This window comes from Amblyomma maculatum, chromosome 6 (genome assembly GCF_055883805.1).
Source record: "Amblyomma maculatum isolate TAMU_Amacu chromosome 6, ASM5588380v1, whole genome shotgun sequence".
Lineage (NCBI taxonomy): Eukaryota > Metazoa > Arthropoda > Arachnida > Ixodida > Ixodidae > Amblyomma > Amblyomma maculatum.
In genome coordinates this window covers 156675703-156694743 of record NC_139349.1, presented here as the reverse complement: position 1 = coordinate 156694743, position 19041 = coordinate 156675703, and the positions used below count along the sequence as shown (strand labels likewise).

At 43.7% G+C, this 19041-nt stretch overlaps 1 protein-coding gene across 5 annotated transcripts in view; it reads left to right on the top strand.

Annotated features, from left to right (window-relative positions):
- Positions 1–237: 237 nt before the first annotated feature.
- rhea (Talin_middle and talin-RS domain-containing protein rhea) overlaps positions 238–19041 on the top strand; it is a 179209-nt gene continuing 160405 nt past the window's right edge. The window contains exon 1 of one of the 5 annotated variants that reach the window (XM_084607580.1): positions 238–391. In XM_084607580.1, the coding sequence (XP_084463706.1) occupies positions 378–391 (14 nt within the window). In that variant the 5' untranslated portion in view covers positions 238–377. The other 4 variants (XM_084607575.1, XM_084607579.1, XM_084607577.1 and 1 more) reach the window with 4 other exon arrangements.

The following is a 19041-nucleotide window of genomic DNA, read 5'->3' as shown; positions in this document are numbered from 1 at the left end:
CTCAAAACCAACAAATATATAAAGAATTCGAGGAATAAAAAGGCGGTGTTAAAGGCGCATTGCCTCTGTGTTCTAATGCGAAGCTGCAGGATTTTTTCTTCTTTGCATTCGTCAGTTAAGCACACACTTATTTCAAAAATCTTGAGTCAGTCAGAAAAAAGTCAGGCTTCCTCACGACGATCCTGCCTGCACGCTTCATGACAGCCATGCCGCATTTGAACGCGCACGCGTGTGGTTGCGTGCGGAGATGGAAAGCTCTCCTGTCGCCATCGTACGGCGCCGCGCTTTCGCCGCCCGCGCGACGCCCCCGGCCCCACCACGGTGGGAAGTAGCCGCGGCGACGCACTGTGCGTTGGGACAGCGACGCCGGAGGAGCCATGATTCTCGACAGGTGGGTCCCTTCACGCACCCAGTATAAACGCTGCATGCGCGCGCGGCTCACAATTCAACCACGGACACTGGTGTCCTTACCACACGCTGTTCAATTAGACGAAACCTCCTTTAATCACGGGACTCGGTATGCTTCTCGTGCTAGAATTATTGAGGTGGAATATTTTTCTTTTTGTTTTAATTTTTATTACCTGGACAGCAACGTAAAGGCAGAGATATTACAGGCTCCTTTCAGTTAGTTTTCAGCAGCCAGAGAGCATCGGCACACGCCTCATGAAAGCTATCGGCTGCCATCGCGCGCTGTGTAGATCAAGAGTTATGTGCAGTGCATGATATTATTCCTGTGGAGCTTCGGATACACGTCAGAGTAGAAACGAACTATGCGGCACTGCCCTGATTTCTGCAGATTCTGGTAGAATATATACCTACATATAACACAGCTTCTAACCCATGGGAGAACAACAACCTTAACCGGTAATTTATCCCGAGCATTTTCTTAATCGCCCCATCAGTCCGCTTTCCTTCTAAGTGCATTAATTGCGCTTTTAACGTGCGCTTTAATGATTGAAAATTTGCGTTACTGTTCTTTTTTCTGTCTGAACAATACAACAGCAACAACATTTACGTAATATATAATATAAGAATTTAATACTTCTACTATATAATGACAACAATGAAAGGATGAAAAAGAGACGATTATGTGAAGAGCACTGCTTGTGTTTGCCTTTGTATTCGGTAGAGTTCATATATTAAAACGAGTGTTTACAAGTGGGGAGGGGTCAGTGATACAAATGTTTCACCATGATATTTCACAAAACTGTCGACGTTCGAATTCTTTCTCAGATTTAAGTGCGCCGGTTAAACCACGGCCGTTTCGAAATCTGTGCTACGTTCGATATGTGACAAGAAATATGTGATATTTCCGTAACCGTGAATATCTCAAGCGCACATACTCGCATTATCCGAATCATGCAAGAGCTGTCCAACGAATTCATTTTCAGGGGAGCGAAAGACAAGAATCGCGCGCTTGCAACTTTTGCAGTTCGTGTAAGTTAGTGTACTAAAGGCTGCAATTTCTGAGTACCGCTTGTCAGGTAATTATATATAAAAGTGAGCGAGAAAGACGCAACAAATGGTGAATCGAAGAGTGTATATCAGAGCCGCCGACGCGCGCGCAATATGTGGGACAAGAGAACGCGGCTCCCCATATAAGGAGGCGCGCGTCACACGTATCGGGTGTTGGAGGAAGCCAAGTTTCCGCGCGCGCTTGCCGGCACTATCCGGCACCGAGTCCAGGCAGCCGAGTGCCGGCCGTAGTCGCCGGCCGACCGAACGACGACGGCGTGACGCTTGGTCAGAAGAAGCAACTCGCACGACAGACGTCTGACCAGTATCCGCACTATCCGCACCCTCTTCGCCCGCGGTCGCGGCGAAACAAAACAAGAAAACAGGAAGTAAGTCAGCTTCCGGTGACGTCACGGTTCGCCATATTGGTTGTGGGGTGTTGCCGTGAGAGGGCTATCGTCGGTAACGCAGCCGCAGGTAAGGAGAAATTTTCACTGTCTCTACCGTTGTTTCGGGTGCTGCAGTCGTACACGTGATTGTTTTCGACTGCCTTACCCCGCATCTACTCACGTACCGAACATCACGAGCCTTCGACGCCAGTAAATCGAGTTTCAGCGAGCAGTTGACACAGCTGTACCAACTTTTTCTAGGAGACTGTGTGTGCTTTTATTCGCCCACCTTCGCGGCACACATCGCCTTGCGGGACGTTTCGGTCTGCATTTCGGACGCAGATTACAGAAGCCCGGCGGTGTTTGAATCGCGGTCTGCAATTCGCCGCCTAAGCAGGGAGCGCTTTCAAGTGGCCGCTCTGCTATCGGAGGGGCGCGCCGTAGGCTTGACCTTCCCCCCGGGATCTCCGTTTTGAGATCGCGCACAGTTTTGTGCTGCTCGTTTAGTAATGCAGCGCGATTCAGATGCCGAGATGAGTGCGTACGTTAGCTGACGGTGTCAACGGACCAACTGGGGCGTAAAGGGAGCGCCCAAACAGACTCTCCTTGGAAGCGGTCCAAACGAGTGACACGAAAAGCCTCTCGGCGACGTCTTGACGGGGAGCGCACGTGCGATCCGAAGGCTGAGTGACTACCACCGGGTGCTCCGACAGTCGACGAAGGCAAGCGCAGGTCAGTCGGATGTTTTGCATCTGTGCGCGATGCGGAACAATGTTCCGTGCCGAACGTTCGATGCTTTGCGGTATCCGGAGAGATGAAGGTTCGACCGTGCCGGCACCTGCGGTTGGCTTGCCATTGGGTTCTGTGTCGGCGGTTATAGTAACACACTTATCGGTCGGAAGATAAATACCTCTCTTATCGTGAAACTGACTAAGCTGGAGGGATTCATGAGCCGAGCATGACCTGTATCGTGAAATTGCCGCACCTGACTCTTGCACTGAGATCTGATTTCTCGCTGCTTTGAATGAAGTGCCTAGACTTGACGTGTTTCAAAACATCTGTAATAGGGCGCTATGAACCCGTACTGATGCTTTCATGTGCCTACTGTTTTGGGCGTGAGATAACCACAGTCAACAAAGCTATTTTGATAATGCCAGCGGTTTTCCTGAATGATGTGTAAAATATATTAGCCGGTGTTGCTTGACAGCTGTCACATGAATTAAATTAATTGCATTCCTATCACCTGCATATTCCAACTCAGTTTGTACCAAAAAAAAAAAAAAAAAAAAAACGAAAGGAAAATGCTTCCTCCGACAAGCAACGTGTAGGTCCTTCGTTCTTGAAGAGATCTATTCGAGAAAGGCATTTTGCTGCACTAGTTAGTACTTTAATCTCTTGGTTAGGGACTTAGCACAAGATAAAAACGTTGGGAAGGTAGACAGGAAAGGGTGTCCTTGAAACGTTAGAAATGTCTGTAAAAAAGCGGCACATAGATAAAAACGTTGGGAAGGTAGACAGGAAAGGGTGTCCTTGAAACGTTAGAAATGTCTGTAAAAAAGCGGCACATAGATATGTTCCTACCGGTGTTTTTGGCTTGGATGGCTGATGCACATTGCAGAAAGTAGCTGCCACGCAGAATGCCAGGGGCTACCAGAATCTGTGCCTTGAGCTGGAAAGTTTGGTTTGGTTCACAGTGTTGAACGTTCCAAAGAGACTTGGGCTCCGAGGGACGCCGTAGTGGCAGGCTCTGGATATTTCGATTATCTGGGATTCCTTAACATGCATTGACATTGCACTGGCACATTGCTTTTTGCTTCCATTGATAAGCGGCCGGGATTTGACCCCATGCTCTTGGGTTCAGAGGTCAAGTGCCCTAACCACTGACCCATTGCAGCAGGCCAGGCCTGAGCTGAAAAATTTCTCAGTTAACTTGAGGCGCAAAAGCTGAATGATGACAGAAATATTTGAGGCAAACAGATAAGGCACCTTTTTTTTTTCCCGAGCCCTTGTGTAGATTAGCATAATGTGTTGTTGCAGGTAAGAGTTGATAATGGAACTGCCTCCTCCCCCACCACACACACACACATGTGTAGCAACCAAGTTGAAAAGCCCCTGTTGATGTGTGGTTATTGTGGCTAGGAGCTTACTGGAAGGTTGGTGATGGCACTGCCGAAACTTGTCACTGACCTGTTTCATTCAGAGACGGGAACAGATTGCTTTTCAATTGTGAAACTTCATAGGAAGCTTTTGTCCGGATGTTTCAGGGATGCCCACTATTTTAAATAGGCTTTTTGATGGAATAAAGTGGCATTTACGACATCTGAATAATTCTGAATGGTAAAAACTAGGTAGGTAACCCTAATAGTTAATTTTAACTATTACAGATGCTTGCCTAGTTGCAGTCGTGCACTTGCCAGTAGCAATAGCAAATAATTTTTTAGAGCTTTGGAAATGTGTTACCCTTTTTCCTTTGGCTGAACACATTTTGGTCATTTATGGTGCATTTCAGTGACATTCATCAAAATGTGTGTCTCCGCATGTGACCTTCTTTGTCCCACCCGCGCGGTGCGGTGCTCACCGCTGCTGGCAGTTTTAGCTGAGGTTTTGCACAGAGGGTGATGTGGAACGTGCGTAATGAGAGAGATGCATTGTGGTGGGCATCACCGAGCATGATTTCTGAAATACTCCATAATTGCCCTAGATTGGTACACAGTGGGAGGGGCAACTGCATTTAAAAAAAATTGCAAAACTGCTACTGCTACTGTTAAGGACCACAAAAAATCTTACTGCAATTAGGCATTTATCTGTAAGAGTAAAGTTCACTGTTAGAATTGGTTGATTGGCTGCCTATTTACTGTCCTTCACCTTTTTTTCAATTTCCGCCTACATTGTGGTATTACTATGCTGCTAACATCATCTTTTTATATCAAAAAGAATTTTTATTTATTATTAGTGGTGGGCTCATCTGAAGCACCTGGTCAATTTTCTTTCTATGGGCATACTTGGGTGGTCTTCCTGACTGAAACCCAATCCACCTTGAAGGTTTTCCCTAGACGCATGCCATGCGGAGGGAGTGGTGATGGAGGGCAGGCCTGTATTCAGTGCATATATGTTTTCAGGGCATGAAGTCCAATAGTTGTCTGGTCAATCCATATCCCTTCACCCACCCCTGTTGCAGCGGCTCAGGGGTCAGGGCGCTTCACTACTGAATCCAGGGGCGCGGGATCGAATCCTGGCCGCCACAGCAGCTTTTCGATAGAGGCGTACCAAGGCTCCCGTGTGCTATGCAACGTCAGTGCATATTAAAAAACCCTCAGGACGTCAAAATTTCCAGGGTCTGCTACTTGGTGTGTCTTATAGCCTGAGCTGCTTTGGGATGGTAAACCCTTTAAACCAAACCAAACCGTTTTGTGTCCTGTCTGTGCCTGTTATTTTCCCAGTAGCCACGAATTTAGGAAGCGAAACAGTTTTTCAGGCTCAGAAGTCGCCTTGTTTGGGTATTTCAGTCTGTGAAAGGCATTTTATATTGAAACTAGTTGGAATGACCACCTTTTACGAACGCTTAGTAACGGGTCGAAGCCCATACTTGCAAAGGTACTCGGGAGCCAGAAAGAGAGCATGGCCAGCAGCCATGAGTATTCCCTATTTATTTATTTAACCATACTGCAGGCCATCAGATTCAGGAAATCCGTGGCAGGAGGAATGTACCCAGTTTTTTAAGATTATGCTGGTTGCCTACCAGCAAGAACAGTGCACGATGTGGGCCCATTACGCGGTTTACTGGAAAAGATTAGGGCTGTGCATAGCTGAAAAGTAATATGTGGTATCTTGATTCACTTTTCAGTTCTCATGGCTGTGTGCTAGTGCTTTGGGATCCTGGCACTTTTAGACATACTGTCCAGCTCACCAGTGAAATCTTCAGACCATCCTATCACTGAAACGACGGGCAGAGGCATTGAAAACCCTTTGTTTCCTATATGAAAGGAAATTCGATTTCTTGTATCTGTTTTGAGCCTCGTGCATTTGCACTACTGTGTATTTTGCTGCTACCATCAGCCTTATTATGCTGCTTTCTCATTTTATATCTGTAAGTTTACACACGACATTTACACACACATAACCTCTGAAACTTTCCTTCCACTATTGTATACATGCACATTTGGAAGACTTACGGATGTTGAGGATTTCGAAGTGTAAGTAAAAATTAAGCATATTTTTTTTTTCTTTTTACATCTCAATGGCATTTCTAAATGGGGTTGGCGTACTGGGTGAGCCCTGTCCGCGCCTTTCTTCTTGAGTTTCTGCACTGCTAAATCTTCCCACATATGATCTTGCCACTTCCGGTCGCCCGCATCAAGCTCAGTCATGTTACCTCCTAGCGTATCCTCGTCTTTCCTCGTCTCAGCTTTCCCGAATTTTTTGTTAACCATCTGTGCCTTTTACTGTCGATTGTATATGGTCATTCTGGACTCTGGCCTTTCCCATCACTTTGAACGAAGTTTTATGAAGCATCGAACATCTCTCTAGACCTGGTCGTTCAGAGCTCAACAAGGGATTTTCTTTCACATGGGGCACCTGGAACAGCTTCCCAGTCCTTCCATCCTGCTTGGGTGGTTCTATGGGCAATGTGTTGCCCTGCCTTCCTCTTGATCAAGTGTTGGGCCTAGTTACATTAAAATGTGTTGTTCATCCATGTCTGTAGAATTACTACTCTGCACTTGAGCGCTCCGAGATTACATTCCACGAGCTTCATTGTGTTCTGGTTAATTCTTTATCTAGTGGTTTCCTGCAGGCCTCACTCCCCTTGGTATCTGATCACAGCTGATTTTCATTAGTACACTGTACTCCAAGTAGAGGTACGTTAAATATTCGTATACTTTTCAGCAATATATTCGAGCATGGACACCATGGTCCTCAGAAGCTAGAGTGACACTTCTCTTATCTCCGGGTAGGTTTGTGTGTGTGGTAAAGCCCGCACTATACATGTCAAAGTCCAGAACTTGTGACACTTCTCTTATCTCCGGATAGGTTTGTGTGTGTGGTAAAGCCCCCACTATACACGTCAAAGTCCAGAACCTGTGACCTGGGAACTTTTGGTGCACACTGTATATTTTCTACACCCTCCCCATTGAGAGCACTTATTGCTCTACTGAAAAGGAAGACGACCAGTGGAGGCTTTCTCTTAGGCTTCAATATGCTTGTCGCCCCTTCCTGCCTCCATCTCCTATTGACATCGGGAACAGAACAAGATACACGGAGCTGTAACTGTGCTGCCTGCTCCTTCGGGTGCCTGTTCATACTTGTGATCTACCTGAAAAGCATCGCCTCACTTTGTCTTGGGCAGTAAGGTTTGAAATCTTGTAGTATGTGCCTTAAGCTGTGCTTTGGTAATCAAGTATGCAATGCGCTATGCTGAGAGGCTAAATATAGTTAGCTAAAGGGTGGCCTGTAATGATACATATTGCCACAGTCTGATAACGAAGAGTCTGCTTCACTGTAGCTTTTGCCACCTAGGAAAGGCCAAAGACATCGGTGTTAAATTTTGCTATGGTGCTAAAGCAGCACCATTAGATCCTAAAGGCTGGGCTACACTGCTAGTCACTTCCAGTTGGTCATTTCAGAGTCTCTTTCCACGTAGACAGTGATTTATTTGAATGGAGATTTTTAAATGAAGCTTCCTTTTCTATAAGTTCATCTTTTGCTCCTGGACAGGCATCGACATAGCCAGGAAGAGCCACGGAACCAATTTTAATTTTCAACAGAAGTTGTATGGAATTGTCTTCTTTTTAATAGGAGTGCTTCCTTGCATTATGCTTTTTGCCATAGACGGCACTAGTTCTTAAAGGTGGGGAACGGTACTTAGTACTTTTAATGTGACAGCGTTGAAGGCCTCGTTCTTCTCAAAATCTGGCATCAATGTAGCGAGCAAAAAATTACGAGCATGGCTCTGGCAGGTGGTAGCTGGCAGCTCACATGGCTGAGCACTGATTGGCCGGAGGGTTGTGCGATGTCACATTACCCCTTGACAAGGCCAATTAGGATAAGGGGCATCAAACCCTTGCATTCCGAGCAAGCTGTTCTAACCCTAGGCCACGCATGCATGTTCGTGGGGCTTGGTAAAGAGGGGCTGTATACTTATGTCAGGAGGTCTTTCACGTAATGCGGTAGATTACAACTGTATACTGATAAGCATGTGTGAGGCAATAGTGGTGCAAATTGAGGGGTTAGCGATGAAGTCGATGAAAAAGTGCGCACATAAACAAGAGCCGTGGATAATAAGCTTTTAACACTGTTGCGTCACACCCTTAAAAATGGAGCTTAAGTGTCCCTTCAATTTTTTTTCTACACATGAGGATCATAGTTTTAAAAGTGTTTCTGTCACTGTAACAATGGTAGTAATGGAAGGAAGTTGATTGACGTGGTTGCTTAAGTCATGTCATCTGTATTGCTTTTAAAGTATGTGCTGACCTGGTAATGAGCTGAGTTCATGTTCATTGATAAAAGTCCATTGTTGCTCATCATTGTTAAGTTTTGGCTGTAGCAGGCACAAATGGGAAGTTGGCTGTTCCATTACGCATGACAGTGTTGTGCGAATCAAACAGTGCAGGATGTGCGGATGTGCACATGTCCTGCTTCTGTCACATTATTCAAAGGCGGCTGTCCGTAGTTTCAGCACTTCTGCACAGTCTTATTCTGATCCATCTTCACTAATGTATGATTTAGTGAAAGAGTATGAAGTTTTTGTTGGGACCGGATCCCGGGCTAGATTATAGCCTTGTCCTATTTGTGGAGGGGTGGGAAACAGTGCTAAAAAGTGGGGCAGCAGAGGAGGTAGCAGACGACCACACTGACTGATTGCCAGATGATTGATTGATTGCTACAGTGGTGGCAGCACACATAGAAGAAAAAAAACGAGCTCGTAGAATGTGTGCTCAGTCTTGCACCTCTGTGTATGCTGCCAAGGCTGCAACAATAAATCATTTGGTTGTCAGTCAGTGCAGCTGTCTGCTACCTCCTATGTTTCCCACCTTTGTACTGATTATCAACCAACCCAGCCCAAGTCAACAGTCTTCTTCTGTAGTGCTGTCTGCTTTGCACGAGAGTGAGACTTGTAAGGGGAAACTGGAGAGCTTGTCTTTAGTCCACATGTCTCTCTCTTCAAGAGAATGGAAGAGTGGAGCTATGCTGTTTTCTGTGGACACAACTCGGGTGGCCTGGCTCTAATTGCCGGCTGGTGTCTTCCGCTAAAACTAAGTCTGTTCACCTTGGCTAGTGCCGCTCATGAGCAGTGCACATTCATAAAATGAAATAGTTTAAATTAAAGGTTGCAAGGTTGCTCTTCTCTTTAGGCAGAGGCAAGCTGCTTGTCTAGTGCTTTTTCTTTTTTTTCTGGTGAAAGTTTCATTTACGAAAGGGGGTCTGTAGTTGATGAATACTGTTTTATTTATTATACATACTTTACTATTACAACTTGCATATCATGATTGTATTGCAAATTCATTATTGAATGTGAAAGTGAAAAAATCTGTGCAGAGAGTGTGGCTGTAAGCGGTTGGTACTTATCATTTTTGTGTTTACCAGGATTCCATGTGCATTTAATTCATTCTACAAACTTTTCAAAACCATGATGTGACAGAGTAAGGGAGAAAACACACCTGCAGGTGCACTGGGTATTTACTTCTTGTTTATGCATAATAGGTAACTACAGGCAAGCAGCAAACGTGAGGAAAATAAATGCAGTCATGTGCAAAGATAAATATGGTGATATAATGGCATAACATTTTTTTGTTACATTTAGGCAAACTAAGGCTGACAAGGCACAGTGAGGTCATGCTGACCCACGAACCTATCACTAAAGTCTTAAAAAATTTCTCTTGCATATTATTGCTGGTCAGCTGAGATTTCTGCAGGCTTTTCAAGAACTTTCACGGCCTGTCATGTTCCCTGTAGTAAAGGCCTAGATGGCCTGAAATCTGCTTTTCTGTGGTTTGCAAATAATTTCCTTAAACACTTGCCCATTTTTGTCTTCACTTGTTCCTGATCACATGGCAAAGGAATCCATAAAGCATACTGCATGCCATCTTTCTTGGAAGTTTTGTCAGATCTTTTTTTTTTTTTTTTGCAACAGATGAAATGACACTGGGGGGATTATTGAGATCACTTAATGAAGGCGCTGTGTGTGAGAGCTGCCTAGAATCATTGGCAGAATTTAACGAGGATAAAGAAAGTTTATTCTGGCAATAATTGAGGTACATTTGATTCGCAAGAATGCAGCTATGTATGTTGGGACTTCATTGGTGAATTCGTCGGAAAAGGAAATCGCATTCCTTCATGCTCATGGAATGCACGTGATATGAGTTATTTTTCTTATTTGGAGCGCTTTCTTCTGTAATCCCAGAAATTTACACCCTTACAAAAAAAAGAACATTTTCTGGTAATCCCAAACAATGATGCAGTATTTATTTAAAAGAAAGAGTTGGGGAACAGGCTGCAGCTACTTTCCTCTGCCGTGGAGTGCCTTGCCGAGGTGCATTGCTTTGCAATGACCCGAGAATTGCTTATTTTGATAGGAAGGATTTTTTAGGAGGCAGTACTGTGCCACTAGACTGGTGGATGCACTTTAAAACAAACACTTGTGCTTCCATTCTTCTGATGGGCATTGTTGTATGATGCTGGACAAACTGGCACCTTTTAAACACCCTAACAGACATTTTTCATTTGTTTAGAGAAATTTGAGCCAAAAAGGCTCTTTATTACCTGTACGATCATATGTCGGCTGAAGAAAAATTCGTGCTGGACGAACCAGACTCTCCAGGACCCAGAAATGACAGTCGGCTTTTGATCAGTTATCCAAATCTGCTGGCTTGTTAAATGGGGGATTGAGAAAGTATTTTTGCAATAGGAAAGTGCGGATTTTATGATGTCAGCACTTTCACTGTGGGAACAATGGTTAAGATATCGCAATTTAAGGACACATGGATTTTCCGATGAGCTGTTTAGGAACTTGCTGGTAAAATTTTAAGGGTTTTAGCAATCAATAAGCACAGGAGGCAATAATGGTCCAGCTTAAATTGATGTCCACACAGCAAGCTATGGAACGAAAAATGGTGGCTGTACAGTCAAGAAATGGGAAGCGAACATAATGGCTCAGGGAAGAAGCGAGAGTTAGTGACATTCCAGTCGAAATCAAGGGGAAGAAATAGGCATTGGCAGGCCTTGTAATGTGAAGGCAAGATAACCGATGGTTGATAAGGGTGACAGACTTGATTCCAGAGGAAGGTGAGCATAGTAGGGGGTGACAAAAAGTTAGGCGAGGGGATGAGATTAGGAACTTTTCGGGATGGCCACAATTGGCACGGGACTTGGTTGATAGGAGGGCGGTGGGAGAGGCTTTTGGCCGCCTGCAGTGGGCTTGATGAAGCATGTCTGTCTTGTTCTAGGTGGTTTTCCTTTGGACGTATGATAAACACCAGATGTTTTCAACTTTAGGCCAGAACTAATGACAGAAATGCTTTTGTGTGCCAAATGGGCGTTCCACTTTGCATGGGAGCTCTTTGTTGTCAGTTGGCTGTGCACTGTTAGGCAAAAGCAGGGAATAAACATGCAGCGTGATGGAAGCCAGCCAGGAGCAGCAACTCAAAAAAGTGGGGCAGACAGGGATCAGCCTGTCCCACCTACTTGTTTTTATTGTGTTTTTGGTTTGCCCTTTGGCTGGCTTCCATCACCCAGACTACCAGCTTGCCTGATATGCAGTTTAAACACACTGACTGATGGCCATGCATTGTGCCTTCACCTCTGTCTGAGACACAACCGGAGTGAGAGGACTATAAACAGGCTCCAAAACAAGCATCAATGTTGCCGAGCTAATAGCTTTTCTGCTAAATTTAGCGGGTTTTCACACTGTTTAGCGTGTAAAAATGTTGCATTGTGGGAGGCAGAATGTTTAGTGGTTTTTAGGTCTTATTAACTCTTTCTGTTGGTGGTTTTGGGTGGTCCTACAGTTTTTGTTAAGTTAATGTAAGTTCTTTGAATTTACATTCGTTTCTGCACGAGAACATTGCCTTGAGCACATGGCATCACTGAGATGTCATGGTGGCGGATATTGGAAAACGTCTTGAATTGATTTATGCCATATTTTTTAAATGGAATCATCAAGTCTGCTGCTGCCTGGCATGCGGTCCAGTAGTCTGTGGCCCATCAGGTATGTGCAGAAATGCAAGAAATAGCTGCAGGGTCTTAAGTTTCGAGACTGTGCACTGTTCCAGTCCAAGAGCAAAAAATGCTTTTAGTGTGCTTAATGAGTCATTGGTGCCTCCTATGAAATTCCTGAGGGACATGACAGTATCACTGCCATTCAGTTGCAATGAAAGAGGCCTGCTCTTGTTAGTTGGAACAGCCGTGGGTGCACAGCTACCTTCTGAGACGAAGCGAACAAGTACAGTGATGCTTCCGGCAAGATCCCTTCTTTGGGCTGGTTTGTAGACAAATTAATAATATTAAAAATATGTAGCACAGATTTTTGATCAGAATATTCAATTTAGCAGTTTTCAATGGGCCTTTTGTGGGCTTTCTATTTTTGACTTGGCAAAACTGACAAACACAATGTGTAACACAGTCTGGTAACCCTTTCAATGCACAAACATTGCGCAAAGCTAGTCCCTAAGTTGTTCGACATTTAAGTGAATGAAATAATTTAATTTCTCCTTTCTTAAAGAGGGGATTACCGTAAAGGGCATCTGTTCATCATCATCATCATCATCATCATCATCAGCCTGATTATACCCACTGCAGGGCAAAGGCCTCTCCCATATTTCTCCACTTAACCCATCCGCCCACCTAACTTTCTGCCGCCCCCTGCTACGCTTTCCTTCCATTGGAATCCAGTTTGTTACCCTCAGCGACCATCGGTTATCCTCTCTTCGCACTACATGTCCTGCCCATGTCCATTTCTTCTTCTTAATTTCCACTAGAATGTCGGTAACTTGAGTTATTTCTCTGACCCACTCTGCACGCTTTCTATCTCCTAATGTTACCCCTACCATTTTTCGTTCCATAGCCCTCTGGGTTGTCCTCAACTTAAGTAGAACTCTCTTGGTTAGCCTCCACGTTTCAGCCCCATAGGTGAGTACAGGCAAGATGCAACTGTTGTATACTTTCCTCTTGAGCGATACCGGTAAACTGCTAGTCATAATCTGCGAGTGCTTGCCAAATGCGCTCCATCCCAATCTTATTCTTCTTGTTATTTCCTTTCCATGGTCCGGATCTGCGGTTACTACCTGTCCTAAGTAGACATATTCGCCTACTACTTCCAGTATTTCGCTACCTAATGTAAACTGCTGTTAAAGCAGTGTAACAGTCTCACTCTGCAAATTAGTCAGCAGAATTTTTTGCTTATATTGAGTTCGACATATTGAAAAATGTCATAATCCACACATTATGCGCGTAAATGAAATCATGCTTCATTCATTCATTGATTCACTCATGTGCTGTCAGGGCCTGAGAGCTTTACAGAGGGGAGTGGGTTTGTCAATATACAAAGGAAAGAGCAGAAATGACAGTCAAAACTGAATGGTGTTACAGCAAGAATAATATTTACAGGTGCACAACAGTGCAATCACTGGCATGAAGCCAGCAGGAACAGTGGCATCTTTATCAAGAAAACAACAAACAAAAGGCAACAAAAGCAGCTTAAGACGCAGATTCATAGAAAAATGCAGCTTGCAATTCCAGATTTTAGGCTAGTATTAGGCAGTAGCAACAAAGTGTTCAGGCATACATTGACAAGGAATATTGCAAAAAATGATTAGTCATGGCTGTACAAAAAGCAATGTCATCCGTAATTACAGCAATGGGAAGAAAATGACTCCAAGTGTTTCAAGTGCTAGGTTTGAAAGTCATGAAAAAAATCTTTTGCGGCAAGAACTGAATTCCTACTTTGTTATGGTGACCACTAAGGGATGATATGCAGGATTTCTGTACAAAAAGTTTATACTTCGGGTGAAACTTATCATGAAAAACTTTATTAAACGAAATGTGGGTGAAATATGTTTCTGGGTTGAGATAGAGGAGGCAGTGGTAGGCTGGCATTCATAGTCCTTGCGCTTGAAATGCAGTGATCGTTGGACGAGCTGAAACAAGATGCATGATTTTACACACCTTCTAGTTGTGCGATAATGAAATGGTGCCAGAGTTTCAGGAGAAGTTGCAGATTTGAAAATTGTGTGAGGCATGGTTTCTTAAAAACGGAAATTGGAATCACTTTCCTACTTTTCATATGTGAAATTATCGAGGCACATTTGATTCGCAAGAATGCAGCAGTGTATGTCGGCACTTCATTAGTAAATTGGCCAGAAAAGGAAATCGCATTCCTCCATGGTCATGGCATGCATGTGATATGAGCCATTTTTCTTATTTGGAGCGCTTTCTTCTGTATTATACTTCATGCTCCAAATAAAATTCAGCTGCAAGTTATTGCTTTGTTCTGTGTCTCTGTCATCATGTAGAGAGGGAAGGGTTCAGAAAAAAAAAACAGGAAATTTTTTTGGGGAAAAAACAGTTTTTTTTCTTTTTTTTTTTTCACAAGGCATGGAAAACCGGAAAAAAAAACATCATCTGTTGCTCTTGAAATATTGTGTTTATTGATAGATGTCTGCTTCTAAGACTGCAGAATAATATAATTTGTTTGCTGTTATTTAGTTTTTGCTTGCCCAATTCTGGCTTACTTGAGAAGCTCTGTGATAAATGCTTAATATACTAAAACCAGTCGGTATGCTAAAATGCTGCATTTTTGTTTTCTCTCTTTGACTGAGTGTCAAAGCTTGAACATATGAAATTTTATCTCAATTCGCTTATTTGTATTTTGAGAACAAGTAGAAAGTACCAGGAAGAAGAAAACACAGGAACGTGGTCAGACCCTACTGCCACATGTGTGAGTGAAAAAAGAAAAAAATAAGATGCAGATTGAACTGCACATAAGGTTTCACTAAAACAAAGCACAGGTGAATGATATATGAGGTAAAAAAACGCGGTAGGGAAAAGGAGGCATGGAAACAAACACTTAACTTTGTCCACTTGCACTACGAATCACTGCTGTTTTCATTTCCAGCGTCGTTCATTGAACTAGACACTTTAAGCTGTATGTTAGAATGAATGGGCACAGCTTCTATACTTTGTTTCGTGAGCCTATTCCTGCACTTAGTTGAACTGTGACCACTTTCTCTCAAATGCAGCAGTGACTCTTTAATTGTCCTCACTGCATTAAGCTCTAAAAATACAGTCGAATCACTTATTGGCAACATAATACACACCATTGTACAGATAGCATCCCAAAAACATAATATAACATTCTGCTGCGTCCCCAGTTATGTTGGGATTAAGGGTAATGAGAGGGCAGACGCATGTGCTGCACAAGCAAGATCTAGAGAAATCAAATGTGAGAACATACCCCACAGAGATTGTATAAAGTTGATGCACAGGAAACTAAGAGCTAGGTGGCAAGCTGATTGGGAAAATGAAGAAAAGAACAAGCTACATTCTGTAAAGCCCTTTTTAAGGGAATGGAAATCGTGCCGACATCAGGAACGTTTTATTGAGGTTATTTTATGTCGTCTACGCATAGGACACACACACATCGGTCATAATTTTCTCTTGACAAATAAAGACAAACCAGTGTGTGAATTGTGCGGAGATGAGCTCACAGTTAATCACATCTTAATCTCATGCATGCAACTTGGGAATCTCAGGAAAAAATATTTTACTGTATTTTATAATGAACACATTCCATTTCATCCGGCATTGCTTTTAGGGGAACAAGCATTCGTCGATTTCTGTCTAGTTTGTACATTTCCTAAGAAAGCCAATATTTTAAATCGTATATAGACCCATAACTCTTAAGCACTTCACATGACAATGGGCACATAATGGGCTTTTGCAGCACAAGGCGGACTTACTGTTGCCCAATGGCGGATCTTATCACTGCCACATCGGAGCAATTATTTGAGACCTATGACCTCCTTCCCAAACATTTCACCCCAAAGAGCCATGCACCAGGCCGGGGGGAAGCTTGTACCCATTGAAAAGCCGGTGGGTACCCGGCGGTACCAGGGATCGAACCTGGTACCTCCCAAACACAAGGCGGATGCTCTACCACAAGGCCACGCTTCGGTGCTTGTGTTTGGCGCAATATAGCCATAGTTCCTCTTGCGCCGTAAAACCTCATATAACGAACTCACATGCAGCAGTGAAGGATGCAACACATATGGCAGCTATCATCTAGAACCATCAAAGGTGTCATTTATGTCTTTGTATAATCATCTAAAAGCAGCGCAACATTTGTGTGTGCAGTAAACTGGTAGGAAAAAAGACTGTTTGCTATTTTAATTCAGCTGTACTCTGTCATTAATAAAAAGAATTGATATTTTTAAAAATTATCAGTATTTCCTGAAAAAAAAAATGTTTTCTTTCCCGTGTTTTGTTTTCAGCTTTCAAAATTTTTGGAAATTTTACACCCCTACTCTTATGTCCCAGTCTTTTTTGCGCTTCAGGCTTCTCCGAAATGAGCATTTGCATTTTGTTAGTAACCCTCACAATGATGTTGAGGCAGTGTGAAAATAAATGCATACTGCTGTACACATCAGTGATACGCATTTAATGGCAGTTATAAAATACACAGACATGATACATACACAGACATGTGGGCAGAAAAATTAAAGGCATAAATACAAAAGAAAAAAAAATGAGAATGGCTCAAAATAACAGAGAGCATGTGCACATGAAAGCATACATAATTAACAAAAAGAGCTTAGAATTTCTTAAAGAAAACAAGAAACATTGTGCACTCTGGGAGCATGGAAATCCCCTACGTAGTGTGTAGGGGATTTCAGTTATGTGGAGGTTCCGTTTCGAGTTATGTTGCTAGAATTGTGTGTTCCTGAAACTTAGAATGAGCCAGCTATTTCTAGCTTTTCTTTCAATAATTACTTTATCTACACTGACAGTTCGGTTCTTAGATGAGAAAAGCAGTGATTTTGCTTACTTAGGTTTATCGAAAAAAAAATTTGCAGTCATCCAGGCTAACAAGTGGGCTAATGTTTCTTCTCATTGTGTTTGAGTCTCTCGAGGATTATGTGTAGCTATAGTCAGGGTCAGCATTTGGTGAATACATCCAAAGGTACAGCTTTTCCTGGGTTACATGCGGTACAGCTTTCCAATATTCAATAATATTAGGAAGACGAACATCGAGATCCTCCAAAGCGTGCAAGCTCAAGCTCTCCGCATCTGCCTTGACTGCCAAAATGCACCTCAACGGCAGCAACGGTTCTTCTCTCCCGCGAGCATCCCATAGCTACATATATTGCTGTTGAAACCATGAGGACACATATACGACACCTCACCCGGGTTTCCCGTCACCGCCTGGCAACTATCCCAACAATTAGACCACATACTGCATTTGCCAAAACCATAGCAGCTCATCGCACCTACCTTCCTTCACAGTTCACTCCAGCTTCAAGACCGAGTTTACCCATATGGAGCCTACATGAACCGAAAGTTTACCTATCCATTCCGGGAGTAAAAAAGAAAACGGGTGTACCATTGCTTGCCTTGAAGCAAATGATGTTGGGTCACCTGTATTCTATGCACAATAATCGTGAACACGTCTACACCGATGGCTCAGTTGCTTCAACAAGCTCCGCGGGGTCCGTAGTGATACCGTCGAGGTCCATCGTGCTGAGGATCAAGACGACGTACCCCACCTCTTCAACTGGTGCGGAACTGGCTGCCTTACGTGCAGCTATTGAATACATCGGCCAGGAACTTCCAGGTGTCTGGTCCATTTTTACAAACTCGAAAGCAGCGCTTCAAGGCGTTCAAGCTGCGCTACGTCGTGGATCACATGAACAACTAACTGCAGAGATCCGCGTGCTATACCACGACGCTACATCAAAAAGTCATGATATAATTTTCCAGTGGCTACCTGGACATTGCAGTATTGAGGGAAACCACCAGGCACACCAAGTTGCCCGTTCTGCACACAACGACGGAACTACAGTGAACATTCCTATATCTAGAGTTGACGCAGCTTGTCGACTTCGTTCCTTAGCGGCGGAGCTAACGCTTTCAGCCTGGAACAAAGGAGATTTTTCCAATCGACGCCTCAGGGAACTAGACCCTGGGCTGCGCCTTCGTGTTCCCCCTAACAAAGGGTGGCGCGAAACAACACTGATGTGCCGTATGTGGCTCGGTGTTGCATTCACCAAAAAATACGCTTATGTGATGAGAATGGCGGATAGCCCTAACTGTGAAAGATGCGGCTGCGAAGAGACCACACAGCATCTCCTTTGCGAGTACCCTGCTTTTTCAAGCGAAAGATATTCGCTGCGTTCGGCTCTGGACCATCTTGACAGCCGTCCTTTCACAGAGGAGAAAATCCTCGGCCCATGGCCACAGAAGGCGTCTAACGGCAAAGCCTTCAAAGCGTTTTATGAGAGACACAAACTTGATTGAGAAACTGTGACTGTGCTCCTCGCCGCCTTACCTTTCCTATTATTCTCTTCTATCTTTCTCCTTTAAACTCCTCATTCCCCTTCCCCAGTGCAGGATAGTAAACCGGAAGCTTTCCTGGTTAACCTCTCTGCCTTCTCTCTCTTTCTCTCTCTCTCTCCAAAGGTACAGAGGGGAAACATATATCATCTTACTCCAGAATTGTGATGGATTGTCTGGATTCTTATACCATCATGGAATCAGTAATGTTATTATTAGATCAAGATTGTACAACAATAGTAGCCACTACAGCATGGATGTACATGCCGTGTGTATGTCAATGGCTGCATTGCCTGTTAGGTTGCAGTAAGGCTGCGTGTGCCTTGTCTCCCTGCAGGTTTTGATGCACTTCCTCAGTTCACATTTGACAGGGTATATTGTGCAGACGGTTGAATAGTTGTGAATTTACACAATTGATCAACAGTCCACATTTAGGAACACATTTCTGTGTAGTTGGAAGCTCGAAAAACTAATTCAATGTCATTGAAATCGTGACTGGAGCCAGATAAGTCTGAACTACTTGGCGTTGTAATAGTTGAATCCCGCCACAACGAATACCGCCACAACGAAATTTCCGCGACAACGAATAATTTTTTATTCCCCGCGAGTATCCTATAAGAATTAATGGCCTAAATTTCTCTGCACAACGAACCATTTT